The 18,318-nt window shown below is 52.5% G+C and overlaps 1 protein-coding gene across 1 annotated transcript; it reads left to right on the top strand.

Annotated features, from left to right (window-relative positions):
• Positions 1–6,232: 6,232 nt before the first annotated feature.
• PLA2G2F (phospholipase A2 group IIF) lies at positions 6,233–17,276 on the top strand. The gene is made up of 5 exons (XM_047873452.1): positions 6,233–6,472; positions 7,105–7,157; positions 9,755–9,899; positions 10,812–10,921; positions 12,970–17,276. The coding sequence occupies exons 1-5, from the start codon at positions 6,357–6,359 to the stop codon at positions 13,179–13,181; spliced, it is 636 nt and encodes a 211-aa protein (XP_047729408.1). The 5' UTR covers positions 6,233–6,356; the 3' UTR covers positions 13,182–17,276.
• The last annotated feature ends 1,042 nt before the right edge of the window (positions 17,277–18,318 follow it).

Genomic DNA, 18,318 nt, shown 5'->3' with positions numbered 1-18,318 from the left:
TCACAAAGGTTTAATCCTATGTTTTCTTCTAAGGAGTTTTATAGTTTTAACCATTTTTTTTAGATCTATCATCCATTTGGAGTTAACTTCTGTGTATGGTGTGAGGAAAGGACCCAACTCCATTCTTTTGCATGTGGATATCCAGTTGTCTCAGCACCATCTGCAGAAGAGTTTCCTTATTGAATTGTCTTGGCCCCTCATTGGACTATGATCCATTCCAATAAGTTTTTGTATATGATGAGAGGTATGGATGGAAGGTCTTTTTTTTTCCTTTCTCTTTACTTCTCCCTCCCTCTCTTCCTCCCACTCTCCCTCTTTTCCTTCCTTCCTTTCTTCTTTCTTTCTTTCTTTCTTTCTTTCTCTCATTGATAGTCAATTGTTCTAGCATCATTGTTGAAAATCTATTCTTCCTCCATGGAATTACCTTTTCATCTTTGTCAAAAATAAAATTTCCATAAATGTGTAGGTCTAATTCTGGATCATCTGTTTTGTTCCATTGGTCTCCTTGTCTATCTTTATACCACTGCACACTGTCTTGATTATAGTAATGCTATAAGCCTTAAAATCAGATAATGTAAGTCCAGCAAATTTGTTCTTCTTTTTGAAGTTGATTTGATATTCTAGTTTTTTTTTTCATTTCCATATGAATTTTAGGATCAGCCTATCAATTGCTTTTTAAAAAAATTTTTGAAATGTTTATTTATTTTGACATAGAGTATGAGAGAGGGATGGGCAGAAAGAAAGAAGACACAGAATCTGAAGTAGGCTACAGGCTCTGAGCTGTTGGCACAAAGCCTGATGCAGGGCTCGAACCAACGTGAGATCATGATGTGAGCCGAAGTCAGAGGCTTAACTGACTGAGCTATCCAGGTGCCCCACAGCATGTCAATTTCTATAAGAAAAGTCTATAGGATTTTAATTGGGAGTGTATTGACTCTATAGAGCAAATGGGGAGAACCGACATCTTTAATAACATGCAACCCTCTGGTTCATGAACATGGTATATCCCTGCATTTACTTTGGTCTTCCTTGATTTCCCTGAACATTGTTTTACCGTTTTCTGTATATAGGTCTTCCATATATTTTGTCAAAATTATTCCTAAATATTTCATATTTGGGGATATTATCATAAATGTTTGTTTAATTTCCAGTTATTTATTGTTAATATATAGAAGTACAATCAATTTTCTTATATTTTCATCTTCTATTATGTAACCTGCTGAACTCATTTATTAGTTTTAGTAGCTTTTTGAAAATTCTATAGTATTTTTTACATGGACGACGATGTTTATGCCAGTAGGGACAATCTTACTTCTTCCTTTCCAATATGAATGCCTTTTATTTGTTTTCTTGCCTGGCTAAAATCACCAGTACACAGTTGAGTAGAAGTGGTGACAGTAGATATCCTTGCTTTGTTCCTAATTTTAGGGGGAAAAGCAGTTATTCACTATTAACTATGATGTTAGCTGCAAGGTTTTTGTAGATGCTCTCTTTCAAGTTAACAAATTTCTCTTCTATTTCAGTTTGCTGACCGGTTTTTTTTTTTAATCAGGAATGGATATCAGATTTTGTCAAATGGGCAATTTCTTTGCATTTATCAAGAAGATCACAGGGGCACTTGGGTGGCTCAGTTGGTTGAGTGTCTGACTTTGGCTCAGGTCATGATCTTGTGGTTCATGGGTTCGAGCCCCGTGTCAGGCTCTGTGCTGCCAGCATAGAGCCTGGAGCCTGCTTCAAATTCTGTGTCTCTCTCTCTCTCTCTGCTCCTCCCTGATTCATGCTCTGTCTCTCTCTCTCTTTCAAAAATAATAAATAAAAAAACATTTTAAAAAATTGAAAAAAAAGATCATATAGTTTTTCTTCTTTGGTCTGTTAATATGGTCTACTACATTGATTTTTAATGTAAAATCAACATTTCATTTCTGGGATAAACCCCACTTGCTCATGATATATTTTCCTTTTTTATAATGTTAGACTCTTAGCTAACATTTTTTTCTTTTTCATTAGCATGTTTAAAAAATTTTTTTTAATGTTTATTTATTTTTGAGAGAGAGAGACAGAGTGTGAGTGGGGCAGAAAGAGAGGGAGACAAAGAATCTGAAGCAGGCCCCAGGCTCTGAGCTGTCAGCACAGAGCCGGAAGCGGGGCTTGAACCCATGAACCAGGAGATCATGGCCTGAGCCGAAGTTGGATGCTTAACCGCTTAACCAACTGAGCCAACTGAGTCACCCAGGTGCCCTTTCATTAGCATGTTTAAACTTGATTACAACTGGTATTAGTGTGTAGTTTTGTTCCTGCTATATTCCTCCCTTTACATCAAGAAATTTCTCACTGTTGAGGCGCCTGGGTGGTTCAGTCGGTTGAGCATCCAACTCTTAATTCTGGTTCAGGTCATGATCTCACGGTTTTGTGAGTTTAAGCCCTGCATCGGGCTCTGTGCATTGACTGCAGAGCCTGTTTGGGATTCTCCCTCCCTCTCTCTCTCTCTCTCCCTGCCCTTCCCCTGCTCACATTCTCTCTGTCTCTTCCAAAAATAAATAAATAAACTTAAAAAAATTTTTTTCTCATTGTTGCTACTGAGTCCCCATAACAGTTATTGACCGCTGCAGACCCCCTTTTCCGTTACCTCCATCTTCTTGCCCATAGTTTCCTCAATATTTGGAGGATCTCGCACATTTTAGAGTATCTCTTTCAAATAAATGTAAAGAAATACTGCGATCACATTCTTGGGAGCCTCGGTTGTTTACAATCTTGTGTAACATTTTGTTAAGAGTTTCTGCATCTATGTTCATGAAGGATATTAATCTGTAGTTTTATTTTCTTGTAATGTCTTTATCTGGTTCTGATATCAGAATAATGGTGAGTTAAGCAGAAGCATTTCCTCCACTCTAATTTTCTGGAAGAATTTATTAATAATTGGTGTTATGAGCTGAATTGTGTCCTCCCATTCATATGTTGAAGCTAACCCCCAGTATCTTAGAAGGGGGCTGTATTTGGAGATACCACTTTAAAGGGGTGATTAAGTTAAGATGAGATCATTAGGGTGGTCCCTAATCCTACTGGACTGGCATCTTTGTAAGAAGAGGAAATTTGGACACACAAAGAGACCAGAGGGATGTACATGTAGAGAGGAAAAAACTTGTGAAGGCCCAGAAAGAAGATGGCTATCTGTAAGTCAAGGAGAGAGACCCTCAGAAAGAAACCAGTCCTCCCAATGCCTTGATTTTGGACTTCAACCTCCAGAGCTATGAGAAGATAAATTTCTGTTTCTCAGAAATTTAAGCCACTCAATCTATAGTAGTTTGCTATGGTAGCTCTAGCAGTCAAATACAACTGGTATTATTTCCTTAAGTATTTGGTCAAATTTACCAGTGAAGTCATCAGAATCTGGAGTTTATTTATGAAAATGTTTTTAATCTACATACTCACTTTCTTTAATAGATATAGGACTATTTCCAGTTGTATGAGCTTGTGTCTTTCAAGGAAATTGGCTGTTCCATCTTGGTTATTGAATATATTGTCTTACATTCATCTTCATAAAAAAAAATGCAAGAAAATATAACTACCAGTGACCCTACTGTCTAAAATTAGCCATTACTCCTGTTTTCCTATTTACTTTTCTGGATGATTTTATACATGTGCACACCAATTTCCTTACTTCCCCCTGTCCCCCACTGCCATATTTTACAAAATTGCTATTACCCTTAATGTCCAGGGGTTTTGTTTTTTATATCATCAGATCTTTGAAGACACGATTATGGATGGATGGTTAATAATTTGCTTAACTCATCCCCTAACTTATGTGGCCTCTGATTGCGGAGGGAGCATCGCAGAGAACGCCATAGTCAGCACCTTTTGCATCTGTCGCTGGGAACAACTCAGGTGTGCATCTTGGTTTACAGGCTTAGAAGTGGAATTACTGGGTCGGCCAGTTTATTATTGACTTCTCGTGTTGAACAACCTGTGCTGGAGGGGAGGTGGGGGGAGGGAAGAGCCCATCTCCTCCTCCCACCCCCCCTTGCCCCCGTTCTCTAGTCTCTGGAGAACAGCCTGACCAGCACAGCCGGCGGGGCATGAGATGAGAAAATGGCAAAAAGGCAGTTCAGGGGGTCTCAGGGGTCCCCCACCCTGGCTGTGGCCTCTTGGCATAGATTGGCAGGGTGGAGGCTGTATCTTTAGTGTGTGGACTATACCTTACTTTTTGGTTCTTCCTCTTTTGGACTGAGTGATATCATTAAGAGGTGTTGGCACAAATCAGAGCAACAACTGAAGCCACGCTTTGTGCAGACGTGTGAAGACAGAGACCAGCCTCATCCTCCTTTCTCTCTTGGTCCTCAGGGAGCTCCCTGTCTGCTGGGGTGGATACAGCCTCCACTCCACAGGGAACCCCCAGGTTTTGGGATAAAATTATAGGGTTTTTTTTTTTCTCTGGGATTCCCAGTCTGAGTGAAGTATCAAGATTGACAAAAGCAGATACCTACAAAGGAATGGAGAAGCAAGTGTCCCTCCGTGCCTCCCATGCGGGGATGGGGTGGAGTGGTTGTAGGGTAGCTTCTTGGGAAAGAGGAGGCCCTGGTTCCATAGAGAGGAAGTTGGGACAGGGAAGGTGGAGGCTGGGAGAAGGCGGAATGACGGGCACTTGGTTTGGTAGAGCGGGAAGAGGAAGTTGGATGGGCCCAGGGTAGGAAGGGAAGCCTCAGGGGATTACTTCTGTCCCTTGTCAGCAAGTCTGGGGACACCGGGCAGATGTGAAGGTGGGGGGTTGTTTGGGGTTAATGTCCAAGAGTGCTCTTCTCTCCCCTTCCCTGTTTCTCCTCAGGGCTAGAGAACAGGCTTCTGCTCTGCAGCAGTCAGATCTTTAACTGGGCACTTGCCACGGGCCCAGATGACTCAACAGGGTCATCTGTTAGCAAGATCCGTGAGGCCTGGTTGTATCCATTCTACAGCTGAGAACTCCGAGGCCAGGCGAGGGCTCTCTCCAGCCGGGATCTCAGAGCCAAGAAGCAAGGGTGCTGGGGTGGGACCCCCCTATCGGTACAACTGCCCAAACCTCCAGGGGCTCAGGGGCCTCAGCCCCAATCTGCTTCTCTCCTGTCCATCTCCACCCCCCTCCAATGCCACCCCCACAAGAGGAACATGGCAGCGACTCGCAGGCCACCAGACTTTCAACCAGAGACGGCTACGCGCCCCAAGGTTACGTCTAGAAATGTCTGGAGACATTTCTGGTTGTTCCACCTTGGCAAGGTTAGGGGAGAGGAGTGTGGGGAGGGGACCCCGACCCCCGCCACAGAGAGGTGCCGCCGGGCCGCACGCCACAGTGGCGCTGTGGCAGAGACGTCCTGCTCCCGGGTCAGATGAGCTCGCCCTTTCAGATGTGAGCTGGGCGCCTCCTCCAGTCTTAGGCAGGTGTGGACACCGACGTGCTTGCAGATGTGGGTAGAGAGTTCTCTGCAGACTCTGGACGATGGTCCTTCCAGCTCTGGGAGGCCCTGGGCATATCCACACAGAGGGCTCCCGACAAAGACTTTCTCTTTGACCAAACCCTGCTTGGGCTTCCCTTGAGCTCTTTTTCAAAGAGGCGTGGGCTTTCGGACTCCTCGTCTATCTCCGCGCTGTCCTGTTCTCTGCAAGAACCTCGCTGAGCCAGCTCAGCCAGGAACCGTCACCCTCCATGTCTGATCGCCCCTGATGTCTGATGGGGTTCCTCTGCCCCTGCCACCCCCCTCCCCCGTGATGTCTGGCCTGCCTTCTGCCAGAGTCCTGCTAGGTGGCTTTAGCCAGAATCCTCTTGCCACAGCCCCCACATAGTAACTTTCCATCTGCGGACCCCCATCCTGCTCCTTGGCTACAAACTCCCCTTTCCTTTGTTGTGTCTGGCGTTGAGCACAGCCTCTGTCCCCCACTGCATAACTCCACTGTAGAGGTCCCACGCCTCTCTGATGCCCCCTTGAGTCAAGCCCACAGCGCTGTTCAGTTACAAATGTGACTGAATAATGTTTTGTTTCACACCCTTTTGGGTGGGAACAGAGAGAGACCTTTGGTCGAACTTCCTTTCAGATGTACAGGGAAGGGCCAGCTCTTGGTCAGGTGTGGAAACCCCCACCTGCAGGCGCGCCCGAGGGCGGGGCCTGGACGGGGCTGGGCGGCTGTGGGCAGGGCGGGGGCTGTGGGAGGGAGGGGGTGGAGCCTCCTTTTTCCTGGGCGTGTGTCACCTGCCTCCCGCCCAGGGGCATTGCTTCCGCGCTACCCTGCCCGTGTGCGTGTGGCAGTGTGACACTGGGGCCTGCTCCCCGGAGCCTTCAGAGCGATCACGGACCTTACGAGCCCTATGTTGCTGGACCCCCAGAACACAGAACATGGCAGATGGGGCACAGGCCAACCCCAAAGTGTTGAGGAAGAAGGTGCTGGTTAGGCACCCCTCCGGGTGGAGGGGCCCAAGTCTCAGGGCCTCTTTTCCTTGGAGAACCTCGAGGTATGTGCCTGCTACCCTGGGATAGAATCCTCCCCAGAGAGGAGCAGGGATGGGCTGGGGGAACTGGCTCCTAGAATCCGTGTCTCCAGAAAAAAGAGCTCTAAGTCTCTGAGTGAAGGCTGAGATATGTCAGTACATTTTCAGCACCAGAAGACTTTAGAGATCAGCCAGTCAATCCTCATGAGGCACTTGAGGCCCAGAGAGGCTATGGGATCTACCTGAGGTCACACAGCATTTTGGCAGAAGAGCCGGGACTAGTACCTGGGGACCCAGGTCTCTTGGCTCCAAGTGCAAGACCCAGCCACCAGGTTGGGTCACGTGACTTCCTGGAGTGCCTATGGAAGGGGGGGTTCGTTCTGATCTGTGACAGTAGCCTGACCCCATGAGGCGGTGAGCTTCCTGTCTCAGAAGCCTGCTCGGGGTAAAAAGAGGAAGGAGGCTCCCGGTGCCTCCTGGCTCTGCCATCCGGGGGACGGTCCATTCAGGGGGTGGGGGGCAGGCGGGAGGAGCTCATCCGAGAGCTGCGGCAGCACGAGCGGGGGCCCGGGGGGATGACATTGTAGGGGCCTCAGAAGGGAGCTGCGGGAGCCTGGAAGGGACGGGCTCGGGGCTTGGATGTTCTCCTCTCTCAGGTCCAGCTTGGGTATGAAGAAATTCTTCACCATGGTCGTCCTGGCCGGCAGCGGTGAGTAAAGGCTCTGGGGAGACTCCTCTCTCTCCCCGCCTCCCCCACTTGCTCCTGTGACCTTGGGCACCTAGGTTCTCCATCCACTGACTGGCTCTCTCTGGGCCCCTGCTTCCCAGCTCGGGCCCCTGTCAGGCCCTCACTGACCTGGGGCTGTTTGCCGACTATAAACACACCAAGGGCCGTGGGCATTTACGAGCCTCCCAGGCGGCAGGGCCCCGGGCTGAGCAAGCATCGTAAAATGGTAGTGTTTGCTGGGCGTCTGGCCGCCCCCGGGAAAACCTGGGTGTTTGTGTAGATAAGAGTATTTGTGTACATGTGTACCTGAGACAGGAGCTAATGGGTTGGGTGTGGATATACACATGTATCTGTGTGTGTGTGTGGGGGGGGTTGTGTCTCAGCACAGTGGCGTCTGTGTGTCCTCCACACGTCAAAAAATGTGTAAGTGTGTATTAACTGCAGGTGCACGTGCGTGTGTGTGTGTGTGTGTGTGTATGTACCAGGGCCGTCGGTGTGAGTGTGTGAGAAGTCGGCAAGGAAGGTCTGGGGGCTCCTTTCCCAGGGCTGGTGCTCCCGGGGAACACCGGTCGGGGACAGCTGAGGCTCCTGACACAGATGTGACCCCATCACACATCCAGGTGTTCTGGTGGCAGGTGCCTCCGGGAGGTGGAAGCTGGGCTAGAGGTGTCACTGACTCTTCATCCGGCCCGTTGCATATCGCCGGAGTGCAGCCTGCTCTGGGGCAAAGAAAGAACCGCTGGGCACAAAATAAGGGTTAAACGTGGCCAGAAGTGACAATGGTTGGCTGACCTGACGGCCGAAGCGAGTGTTGAGACAGCAAGCCTCTGAGTTCCGCCCGAACTGCTGGCCGCTAAGGCGTCTGCCCGACTCGCTTTCTTCTGCTTGGAGTGCGAGTGTGGACGTGGCCTCGGCTCCCTGGGTTCCCTGTGGGCGCCGCACGCGTGAGTGTGGTTCCACTGGCGGGTGTGTGGTGCGGGCATGCGAGGCCTCTGTGGGCGAGTGTGTGTCCCCGTGTGTGAGTGTGGAGGGCTCGCGTGGTAACATCCCACCCTGCGTGCAGCTGCTGGTCAGAGGGCCCTGGCAGAGGAAGCTGTCCCTCGGGGGAAACACCTGCACAGCTGGGCTGCGGGAGGCCAGAGTTCACAGAGGGTGCTCCCTCCTCACAGCCTCTGCTCGCAGTGCCCAGCAGGAGAGCGGCATCGTCCCCATCCCCGTCCCCGTCCCTGGTTTGACAGTTGAGGTCAAGGAGCTTGTGCAACCTGCCCGCGTGGTCACCACAGGCCTCGTGGAGAGACCTGTTTGTGGACCCAGGGCTGTCTGCATTTGACTCCCCAGGTCTGATTCCAGATCTGACTCCCAAGCTGCTTGACATTTCCCTCTGGTCGCAGGACCCAGCACAGCGTGGGGGGAAGGGCCGGGGGACACACCTAAGGTCCCCTTTGTCCTACTCCCACCGACGACCCTCACGTCCCTTGTGCAGCTCAGGGATGGGCTTGGGTCCACTGGACACAGGATCCTCCCTCTCCCTGCCTCAGACCCCACCTGAGACATGTGCCTCTCTCTCCACCATCCTCTTAGAGTCGCCTGTCATTTGTCCCAGCTCCTTCCCTGTTGCCTCTCTCATTTGCCCCTTATTTTCTGTAATGATGAAAGTCACAAAGCCAATAAACGGGAAGGCTCAGGTGGAGCGGGATTCCCAAGGCCCATTAAGTGGGGCTAGAGCGGCTGTCCCGTGTGCGGGTTGGCCTCACCCAATACGGACTGGAGCCCCAGGCTCCGGAGTGACTCAGCAGGGAGCCAGGAGCAGATGTAGAGTCAACACAGGCTGGGGTGAAGAGGCAGGGAGGAGGGGAGAGGAGGGTATGTCGTTGGGGCAGACCCACCTGGCAGGTGTGGGGAGGCTGCTGATTTTGCTGGCGTGGGAAGGGGGTCATTGACCTATTGCTTCCGGTGAGACACGGCCAAAGGGAAAGGGTGTGTGTGTGTGTGTGTGTGTCTGTCTGTCTGTCTTTGCCGAATGACTGGACCACCACATTGTCTCTGGATTCATCGTGAGATGCCCGAGCCCCAGGACCGTGCTGGGGACGCTGAGTTCCTACTGGGGGCAGAGGAGCCAGACCAAGCCCAGGACCCAGAATCAAACCCCTGTGTTCACAAGAGCACGTGGCATTTGTGAAGCCCCTTATGGTGGACAGGTCACTTGGGACCTCACTGCCTGGGTGCAAATTCCACCCCTACCACTTTTTTGATGATGTTCTTGGGGAAGTTACTTGGGTAAGCTCTGGGCCTCAGTCTTCTCATCTGTAAAGTGAGGGCAACAACAGCACTCCATGAGTTAATGCCTGGAAGGGGCTCAGGACAGCACCTGGCACAGAGAAGCCCTCAGTAAAGAGTGATAGCTATTTCCTTCTAAGGGCCCTCGGACATCATGGCTTTTTATACATTGCTTCCTTCCTCCCTCTCTGCCCACCCTCTCTCCTCCTTTCCCTGGCCTTGGGGTGTGGGGACGACAGTCAGACAGGAGGGGGCCCCCCACCAGGCAGGGAGCTCACAGCACCCCCTTGGTTCTCTTGCAGTCCTGCCCGCAGCCCGCAGCAGCCTGCTTAACCTGAAGTCCATGGTGGAAACCATCACGGGGAGGAGTGCCATCTTGTCCTTCGTGGGCTACGGCTGCTACTGTGGACTAGGAGGGCACGGGCTGCCCATGGATGAGGTGGACTGGTAGGTTCCGGAGTGCCTGGGCCACTGTCAGGCCTGGGAGGGGGGCAGTGAGGGTCAGACTGGTCTCCATTTCTGAGACATGGGAGAAGGTCCTTTCCCCCAAAGGATGAGGCTGGTTCAATGAGTTTGTGACCAAGAGCCTGACCTTGACCCATGTCCTCCTCTACTGTCTTGGGTGGTTTCTACTGTGCATCTCCAAGTCTTGGGCTTGGAGGCGTTTGAACTCCCAGTCTCGCCAGGAAGGAAACTTTGACCTGCCCCCACACACGTGAGAGCAACAGACGCACAGCTCATGCTCAACACAAGCAAGGGCTGTGACCCTTCTCACTCCCATCACCCTAGAGGCCTTGATGGAGGGCTGTGTTTCTTCCATCAGACTGAAGACTGAAGCCATGGCTTAACTTTCTGCTCCTATCTCCCCACAAGCAGCCAGCGCTAAGTCTGGCATCACGGGGGGGGGGGGGTGCTTAATAAATGCATGTTGACTAATTGCCTTCCTCCACCAGAGGGGATGGGGATGGCCACACTACACTTGCTTCCTGTCTCCCGCCCCCAATGCCCACTCAACCCTCCAGACTTTTGTCTCTCCCTGGCCATCGTGCCCAGCCGGGCATGGCCTCCTCATAGGCTCAGGCTCCTTTGACACCAACTTAGTCCTAACCCTCCTTCCCATCCTGACCACATCATCGGACAGCCTGACGCCTCCCACCTCCTGCCTCCTGCAGCCAGGGCTCCAAGGGGGAAAGCTGGGCTCTGCCTGGCTATGTGACCTCAGACAAGTAACTGCCCCTCTCTGGGCCTCAGTCTGAAGGTCTGATCCACGAGGAACCGAAACAGATGACTGGGGTCTCTGCCGGTGGGAGATGGGCCAAGCTTGGCTATGTGGGCCTGCTGTCCTCTACCTGCCCCTAGGTGCTGCCACGCCCATGACTGCTGCTACCAGAAGCTCTTCGACCTGGGCTGCCACCCCTACGTGGACCACTATGAATACACCATCGAGAACAATACTTCCATCACCTGCAGTGAGTCCCTCCCCTGCCGTTCCTCCCTCCCCCACCCAGGAGAAGGGCTTAGACTGCCAGTGCCCCCAGGCTGCTCGGGGGGCCCGTGCACGGGGTTGCCAGGTGAAATACAGGATGCCCACTTACGTTTGAATTTCAGGTAAACGAAACATGTTTTCACATAAGTATATCCTAAATATTGCACGGGACATACTCATACTAAAAATTAAATGCCAGCATAAAAACAATGACTATTGGCATGAAAATAAGAATTAGCATAAGTATATCCCATGTAGTACTGGGACATACTTATACTAAAATATTTACTGTTTGAAACTCAAAGTAGCCAGGCCTCTTGTTTTTGTTTGTTTGTTAACTCTGAGAACCCTAGCCGTGGCCCTCGCACGTCTTTCTGGTGTGCTCTGATCCCCCCAAGCCCGAATCAGCAGGCTGCTGCCCTAGTTGTTGATTCTTAAGCTTCGGAGAGCTTAGGGAGTGGTTCCGATTCAGTGGGCCTGGGTGAGGGCCAAGGAATCCGTTTTTAACCAGATCATCAGGTGATGGGAAGACTTGGTGACACATGGGTCTGGGTTTAAACCTGGATTCTGCCAGCATCTCCTGCGGTATAACCCTATATAGGGTGCTTCCCTACCTGGCTTCAGTCTCCCCGTGGATATATGGAAGGGTTTGGATCAGAGCAGACATTTCCTTCTAGTTCTGTCCTTGGGACCCTACCAGAAGGTGGCCTCATCCCAAGACCCTCAGTGTTTCTAGGAATTCAAGCTATGGGAACCAGGCCCGGTGGGGTTACCATGGACGCTCTGGGCCATTCCTCAACTGAGAGGTGCGGATCCACATTAAAGGCCCAGGTGTCCCCATGTGCCTCCTCTTAGGTGGCGGGTGTCCCCTGGCCCAGTCCCACGGGCAGCCCCTGGCTCCCTTTGTTTCCTTGTCTTCACCAGGTTCTGCTCACTACCCCTCACTAAAAGCAAGCAAGCCCAGCTTTGCAAAAAAAGAAAAAAAAAAATCCCAAGTCTTCTGTTCTCTGGGGAAGAGTCCTGGTGGTGAACTGGGTGCATCTGGGGTCCCCTGGGAACCCAGGGCACCGTGGTCCTCATATTCTGCTGTTCAAACGTGGGGTGGAGGGGCTGGCTTGGGAGAGGGAGTGTCCCCTCATTAATGCATTTCGAGGATCCTCAAAGGGCGGTGGGCGAACCCAAGTGGGGGGTTTCACATTGGGTTCTGGGGGTTCCTAGAGTCAGGTGATGGGTGGGGGGTGTTCCTGAGTGGTCCAGCTGGTCCCATTAACCCATTTCACAGCTTAAGTGGCTTCTCTTTTGGCCGCTTGATATGTTGGCCTTCTGCAAAGAGTTTCATTTGAGAGAAAGTATTCTGCTGATAGGAAGTTTGAAAAGTCTGCCGACCACCGAGCTAGTGAGCGGTTCTCAGAGGGTGTTCCCCGAATCTGCAGTATCGGCATCCCCTAGGAACTTACTAGCAATGCAGATTAGCAGGCCGTACCCACACCTACTGAATCTGAAGCTGTGGTCCAGGGGCCCAGCCGTCTTTGTCTCAGCAAGCCACTCAGTGGCTCCTAATGTGCCCCCTAAGGTTGACAGCTATCAGGGTAGACGATTTCGGGAGACTTCAGCACTCGCTCGTGGGAAAGGCCCTGAGCTAAGCTCTTAGGAGTCCTTCCTCGGTGGCTCCTCACCACAAGCTCCCTCCAGGGTGGGTGTCTCGCGATTCTGTGATGGAAGGGGGAGGCCTAGGGTGGGGAGTCCCCGACACCTGAGTGTCTATCTCGGGTCCACCTTGGGTTTGCTGTGTGACCTAGGTAAACCCGTCCCCGGGGCCTCCGTTTCCCCGACTCTAAGATGACAGGTTGGACTTCCGGGGTCTTCTGATGGAAACATGCTCCAGAGCCACCCGGATGGCGGATCATGCCAACTGCAGGGCCCGGCCCAGAGCTTCTGAGCCCGCAGGCCTGGGGCGAACTGCCAGGGACATTAGTGCTGCCCACCAGGGGACCATATTCTGAGACCCACCAGAACCTCTCCCTTGCGTAGGTGAGCTCAACGAGACCGAGTGTGACAAGCAGACCTGTGAGTGTGACAAGAACGTGGTTCTGTGCCTCCGGAACCAGACATACAATGAGAAGCATCGCAACTACCTCAACATCTACTGTCAGGGCCCCACGCCCAACTGCAGCATCTACGAGCCGCCCCTGGAGGAGGTGGCCTACAGGCACATCTCCCCCACTCCCCCTGCACCTCCCTAGTGCCCCCCGGGGCTGACGGGCAAGAGGGATGGAGGTTCTGGTTCTGGGGACCAGACAGGCACACCAGGTGGAGATGGGGGAAGACTGAGAGCCCAGGGCTTTTTGGCTGCTTCCTCCCTGGAACTCTCCAGGGGACCGGCCCCAGAGGACTCAGGGAGGCCTGGGTCCTGACTGTGGCTCCCAGGCCCCTCCAGCCCAGCACTGGGCGTGGCCATGTCCTACCGCTGATCCCAGACTTGGCAGGAAACATGTAGCCTGTTGGGGTCTCTCTTGAGTGTGGAGGGCAAGGCCTGAGGAAAAGAGGTGGCTCCTCTGAGTGGTCTCTGCTACGGGCCCCAGCCTGACTTCCTCGGCTTGACTGTCAAGGTTAGAGACCAAAATCCTGAGCTGCCAGTATAGCCCCAGAGTTGGTGTGTCCTCAGACAGGTTCCCAGACAGAGTGCTGGTCCCGAGGTTCTGGGGGCCTCTTGGCTGCCCCTAGGGGACAACCCCGGGCGCTCCTTGCTTTTAGGGCCTAGTGGCTCTCTAGAGCCCCCTTAAGGGCAGGGTGGCCCATGAGTCCAGGCCCAGACATCACAGGAGGGCCACAGGGCTAGTGTCTCAGCCACAAGGTCTGGCCTCAGATCAGGCTCGGGGGCGCTGACAGAACCCCCATGCCCAGTGGCACTCCCTCAGGTGCATGGGGACCAAGACAGGGCCACAAATATGTCTCCAGCACCCTCACATCTCTCCCCCCACCTCCCTGCTAACCCGGCCCAGCCATACGGCACTGCTCTGAGGTGCATCGGACCCCACCCCCATGCCTCTCCTCCTGCAGCAGCCGGCCGGTGGGTGGGAGGACCCCAGACCCCTCTCTCCCTGCCAGGGAGACGCAAGGCTGCACTCTGGTCTCAGAAGCCCTGTCAGTGGGGAGGAGGCCGAGGGCTGGGACCCACCTCCCTGAAGGGGAAACAAAGGCAGGAGGGTCTAGGTCCAGGCAGGAGGCTTGGAGAAGATTCCAGAAGGCAGTGGGAGGGAACTGCATGAGACAGAAGGGAGGGGAGATGGTGGGAGAGAAGCGGGACAAGGCGAGACGCCCAGACCAGAGGGGTCTCGGCAGGAGAAGTGGGGTGAAGGAGCCTTGGGGTGCAGGGGCCCCCTTGGGCCCAGGTTCCTGTTGAGGGTTGTGGGCAGAGATGGAAGAGAGTCAGCCCCCGCGGGGCCAGCTTCCTGACTCTGTGCCAGCACTGCTCTCTCTCCAGGTGCACCTGCCCCTTTCCTGCATTGCCTCGCCTCTCGACCTCAAGGTCAGCGGCCTCCAAGTAGCCAGCGTGCCCTGCCTCACCCCGAGGACACACTGACACAGCGCTGAGACCCGCCCAGACACCATCAGCCATCAGGAAGCTTGGCCTGCCCTGCGAGGGGCCTGTAGATCCACTGTCACTAGGGCCAGTCATGAAACGCGGAGGCAGCAGAGGAGTGGGGGTGGGGAGAGAACATCTCCCCCCAGAATAGCAGGACTGGGAAGAAGCCTCGCCTTGCTGCAGCTTCTAGAACGCTAGCCCTGGGGACTGAGGATGAATTTGGTGGTTGGAGTCAGCTGTCACTATGCGTGAGAGAAAGCCCTTCCAACCGTTCACCTCCTCTGGCCCTGGTGTGGTGGCTGTGGTCCCCAGTGTGTCTCATCACTCATATCTTCTTTCTTTTTTTTTAATGCTTTATTTATTTTTGAGAGAGAGACAGAGACAGAGAGACAGAGTGTGAGCAGGGGAGGGGCAGAGAGAGAGGAAGACACAGAATCCGAAGGAGGCTCCATGCTCCGAGCTGTCAGCCCAGAGCCCGATGAGGGGCTCGAACTCATGAGTCGTGAGATCATGACCTGAGCCGAAGTTGGCCGTTTAACCGACTGAGCCACCCAGGCTCCCGCTGACATTTTCTTCTACCCTGGCTAACTAACTAACCTCTCCCGGCCATCTTGGGCTGGTCCCTTATCTCTGAGCTGAAGCCCCCCTAAGCCAGGGTGGAGCCAGGATGGGGCAGCCACAGTCCACTAGAAGATGGGGTCTGCAGAGGCCCCGGCCCCTCACCTGTGGGAGCCCAGGTTTCTGCCTGCGCCCCTCTACCTTGCACACACCTCCACTCCAGAGAGTCTGGGCCAGTGTGTTGGGATGAGATTCTGCGGCCGAGGAGTCTCGCCTCCCCCTGCCCCCCTCACCTTGCCCCAGCCTGTCCAAGATGCTGCGACCTCAGATGTCCTCCACAGGACTTGGCGCCCCATCGTCAATCTCATAAAGGCCTCCTGCCTCAGCTCCCTCTTGTTGGTCCTCCTTGGCCGGGCGTCAGGGGAGGGCACAGAGACTCCCTCCAGGGTCTCCAGCTCAGGGGGAAGCAGAATCCCTTCCTGCCCCCGCCTGGGCAAAGTGGCCCTGCTACAGCAGAGAGACAAGCATCAGGAAAGTGGTGTGGGCCAGCGGATGGACAATGATAACTGTTAGGCTGGGTGGGTGCTTGTCAGGCATCAATCTCCACCCCATCCTTTTCTGTTGAACATCCGAGGCCCAGAGAGGAACAGGAACTTGCCCAGAGTGACACAGGTTGTAAGTGATGGGGCTGTGTCTGAATCCTCAGCATCTGACTTGTAACTATCCTTCCTTGCATATTCTTTAAAAAAATTTTTTTTTAAATGTTTTTATTTATTTTTAAGACAGAGAGAGACAGAGCATGAGCAGGGGAGGGGCAGAGAGAGAGGGAAACACAGAATCCGAAAGAGGCTCCAGGCTCTGAGTGGTCAGCCCAGAGCCCGACGTGGGGCTCAAACTCACGAACCGCGAGATCATGACCTGAGCCGAAGTCGGACGCTCAACCGACTGAGCCACCCAGGCGCCCCATCTCCTTGCACCTTCTTAATGATGACGTGGGTGCAGCTGGAGACAGTGGGACCAGTGACCGAGAATCCAGCAGGACACCAGGTCCTGGTCTTAGCACGTTCCCTGACTTATGTCCCTTCTCTGTTGTGGGCGTCAGTTTCCCCATGTGTAGAGGGACCAGAATAGCTGTTTCAGGTGCTCCCCAAAGCCATGTGCTTTCCTGGACACATCTGGGATGATCCCTGGGACTCTGCTCCCCCTCCCCACCTCAATCTTCAATTAAACAGCTCTGCTTTTCCTGTATTATTTACTGAGCTTTCACCTGAGCTACTGTAAGAAGAAAAGACATTCTTCAGTAATTTTTTTAAAAAGCTTGAAAACTCTGGGACAAGATCATCCATTGGTTCATTCATTCAATGGACCTATACTGATGGTCTTCTATGGACCAGGCATGGTGCAGGGGGGTTGGTGGGGATACCTTTAATCAGATACAGACTCTACCTGCAGGAATCCCTTAGGCTGGTAGGGGGAGGAAGACATGTGATAACCTTGACATATGGTGCCAAGCAGTGTCATGGGGAGCACGGAGGATGAAGCCCCAAGTGTGTCCTTGGTAGTCCCGAAGGGGCCCCCAAGGGGATAAGGTGTGGGGCTGGGATGGCCTGTTCAAGGTCCTTGGAGGTGGAGAAGAGGGGCGGGTCACATGTTTTGAGGAAGGGGCCCTTGCTTCTGTAATCTGGGTGGCTCTTTGCTTCTTCAGGACTCCTTCCAAGTTAGTGAGATCTTTTAGGCTAAGCCTTGAGGAAGGATTGTACTTGGCTTCCACTGGTCTGGAGCTGCCATTGACAAAGACTCTGTCCTTGACCAAACTTTAGTTAGGATCCTCTGAGACCTTTCCCAACCAGGCTTACACCTTAGGGTTTCCGCATCCATCTGAGCACTGCCCAGTTTTAGCAAGAATCCCCTCCTGCCCTCAATATCTGGCCAAGTTCGTCACCCTCCACCATTTCCCAGGTGGTTCCTGATCACCCAGGCCTGCCTTTAGCAAGAATCTTGTTAGGGTCAGTTTAGCAAGAATCATCCAACCCTCTTAGCAATCTTCCATCCACCAGCTCCCCTCCCCACTCCTTGGCTATAAACCCCCACCTAAGAAAAGTGAGGATTCATAACTGTATTCAGAATTGAGCCCAGTTCTATCCTGGCCCCTGCTGTGATCATTCTTGAATAAAACCTGTTTTTACCACTTAAACTGCTGCCTGGGTCTTGTTTTCTAATAGCCACGGTGCTATGACTTGCACGAGATCAGATTTATCATTGGACCCTGGTCGTTTCACCCCGGGACCCCAGGTGGACGTCTGGGAGCCTTTGTCTTCAGTCCTGAGTAATTGACCGGGGATCTCTTGTGAGCCCAACTCCTGAGTCAGCGCTCCAGGTAAATGTCCACTGAAGTACAGCAAAGACAAGGCTTTGGTTCTTAAGGTTCTGAGTTTGCTCTGTGAAGCTGGATGAGAGTACTTTGTTTGTCAGATACCTACCGGGCTCAAAGTCTTTCTTCCTGGCTTTCTTTTGAGTGGGGATTCCCTCCCTGACTCCCGAGACTGGAATATCTTTCCTGGCTCTTTGGGAAGCCTCTCTATTCTATTTGATCCTGCTTCTTCCAAGGAAACTTCTCAGTCGCCTGAAGCCCCTCATTCCAAACCTCTGCCGAATTTGTAACTTCACTGCTCCCTCTAAGACCTCGCTTCTCCCACATCCCCTCCTACAGCCTTTGATTTTCCCTTCAGGTAGGTCCCTTGAATCTGCTGATGGGACCCCTTCAAACCTCTGCCTCCTCCCTCCCTCTGTCTCCTTTTGCCAGAATTTTCCCCTGCCTATTCCACTCCTTTGGGCATTTGAATATTCAGCTCCCTTCCCCCATCATGGGTTCTCAAGGGACTCTCAAACAACTACTTGAAACTAAGAAGGAAAATGCTCTTTGGAAATAGTTGGGATTTATCCACTTATGGGCTTTGGAGACATCCAGGTGGCTGCTGATGTCCCCTCAATGTCTCCCCTAAAATGTATTCCATGGCCTCCTGAGAAGTACACATCAGGGCAACTGAAAAGCTTAAAAGTCTCCTCCACAAACATTGGTAAAAAGCTTCAGCTCTCATTGAATAAACAACCTTAACGTCCCATCTGCCAGAAACCCAATTCAGATAAAAAATATAAAATGGAGGGGCTCCTGGGTGGCTTAGTTGGTTGAGAGTCCGACTTCGGCTCAGGTCATGATCTCACAATTCGTGATTTTG

This window comes from Prionailurus viverrinus, chromosome C1 (assembly GCF_022837055.1).
Source record: "Prionailurus viverrinus isolate Anna chromosome C1, UM_Priviv_1.0, whole genome shotgun sequence".
Classification (NCBI taxonomy): domain Eukaryota; kingdom Metazoa; phylum Chordata; class Mammalia; order Carnivora; family Felidae; genus Prionailurus; species Prionailurus viverrinus.
Note: the sequence above shows the minus strand (reverse complement) of the source record. Positions and strands in the feature narration are given on the sequence as shown.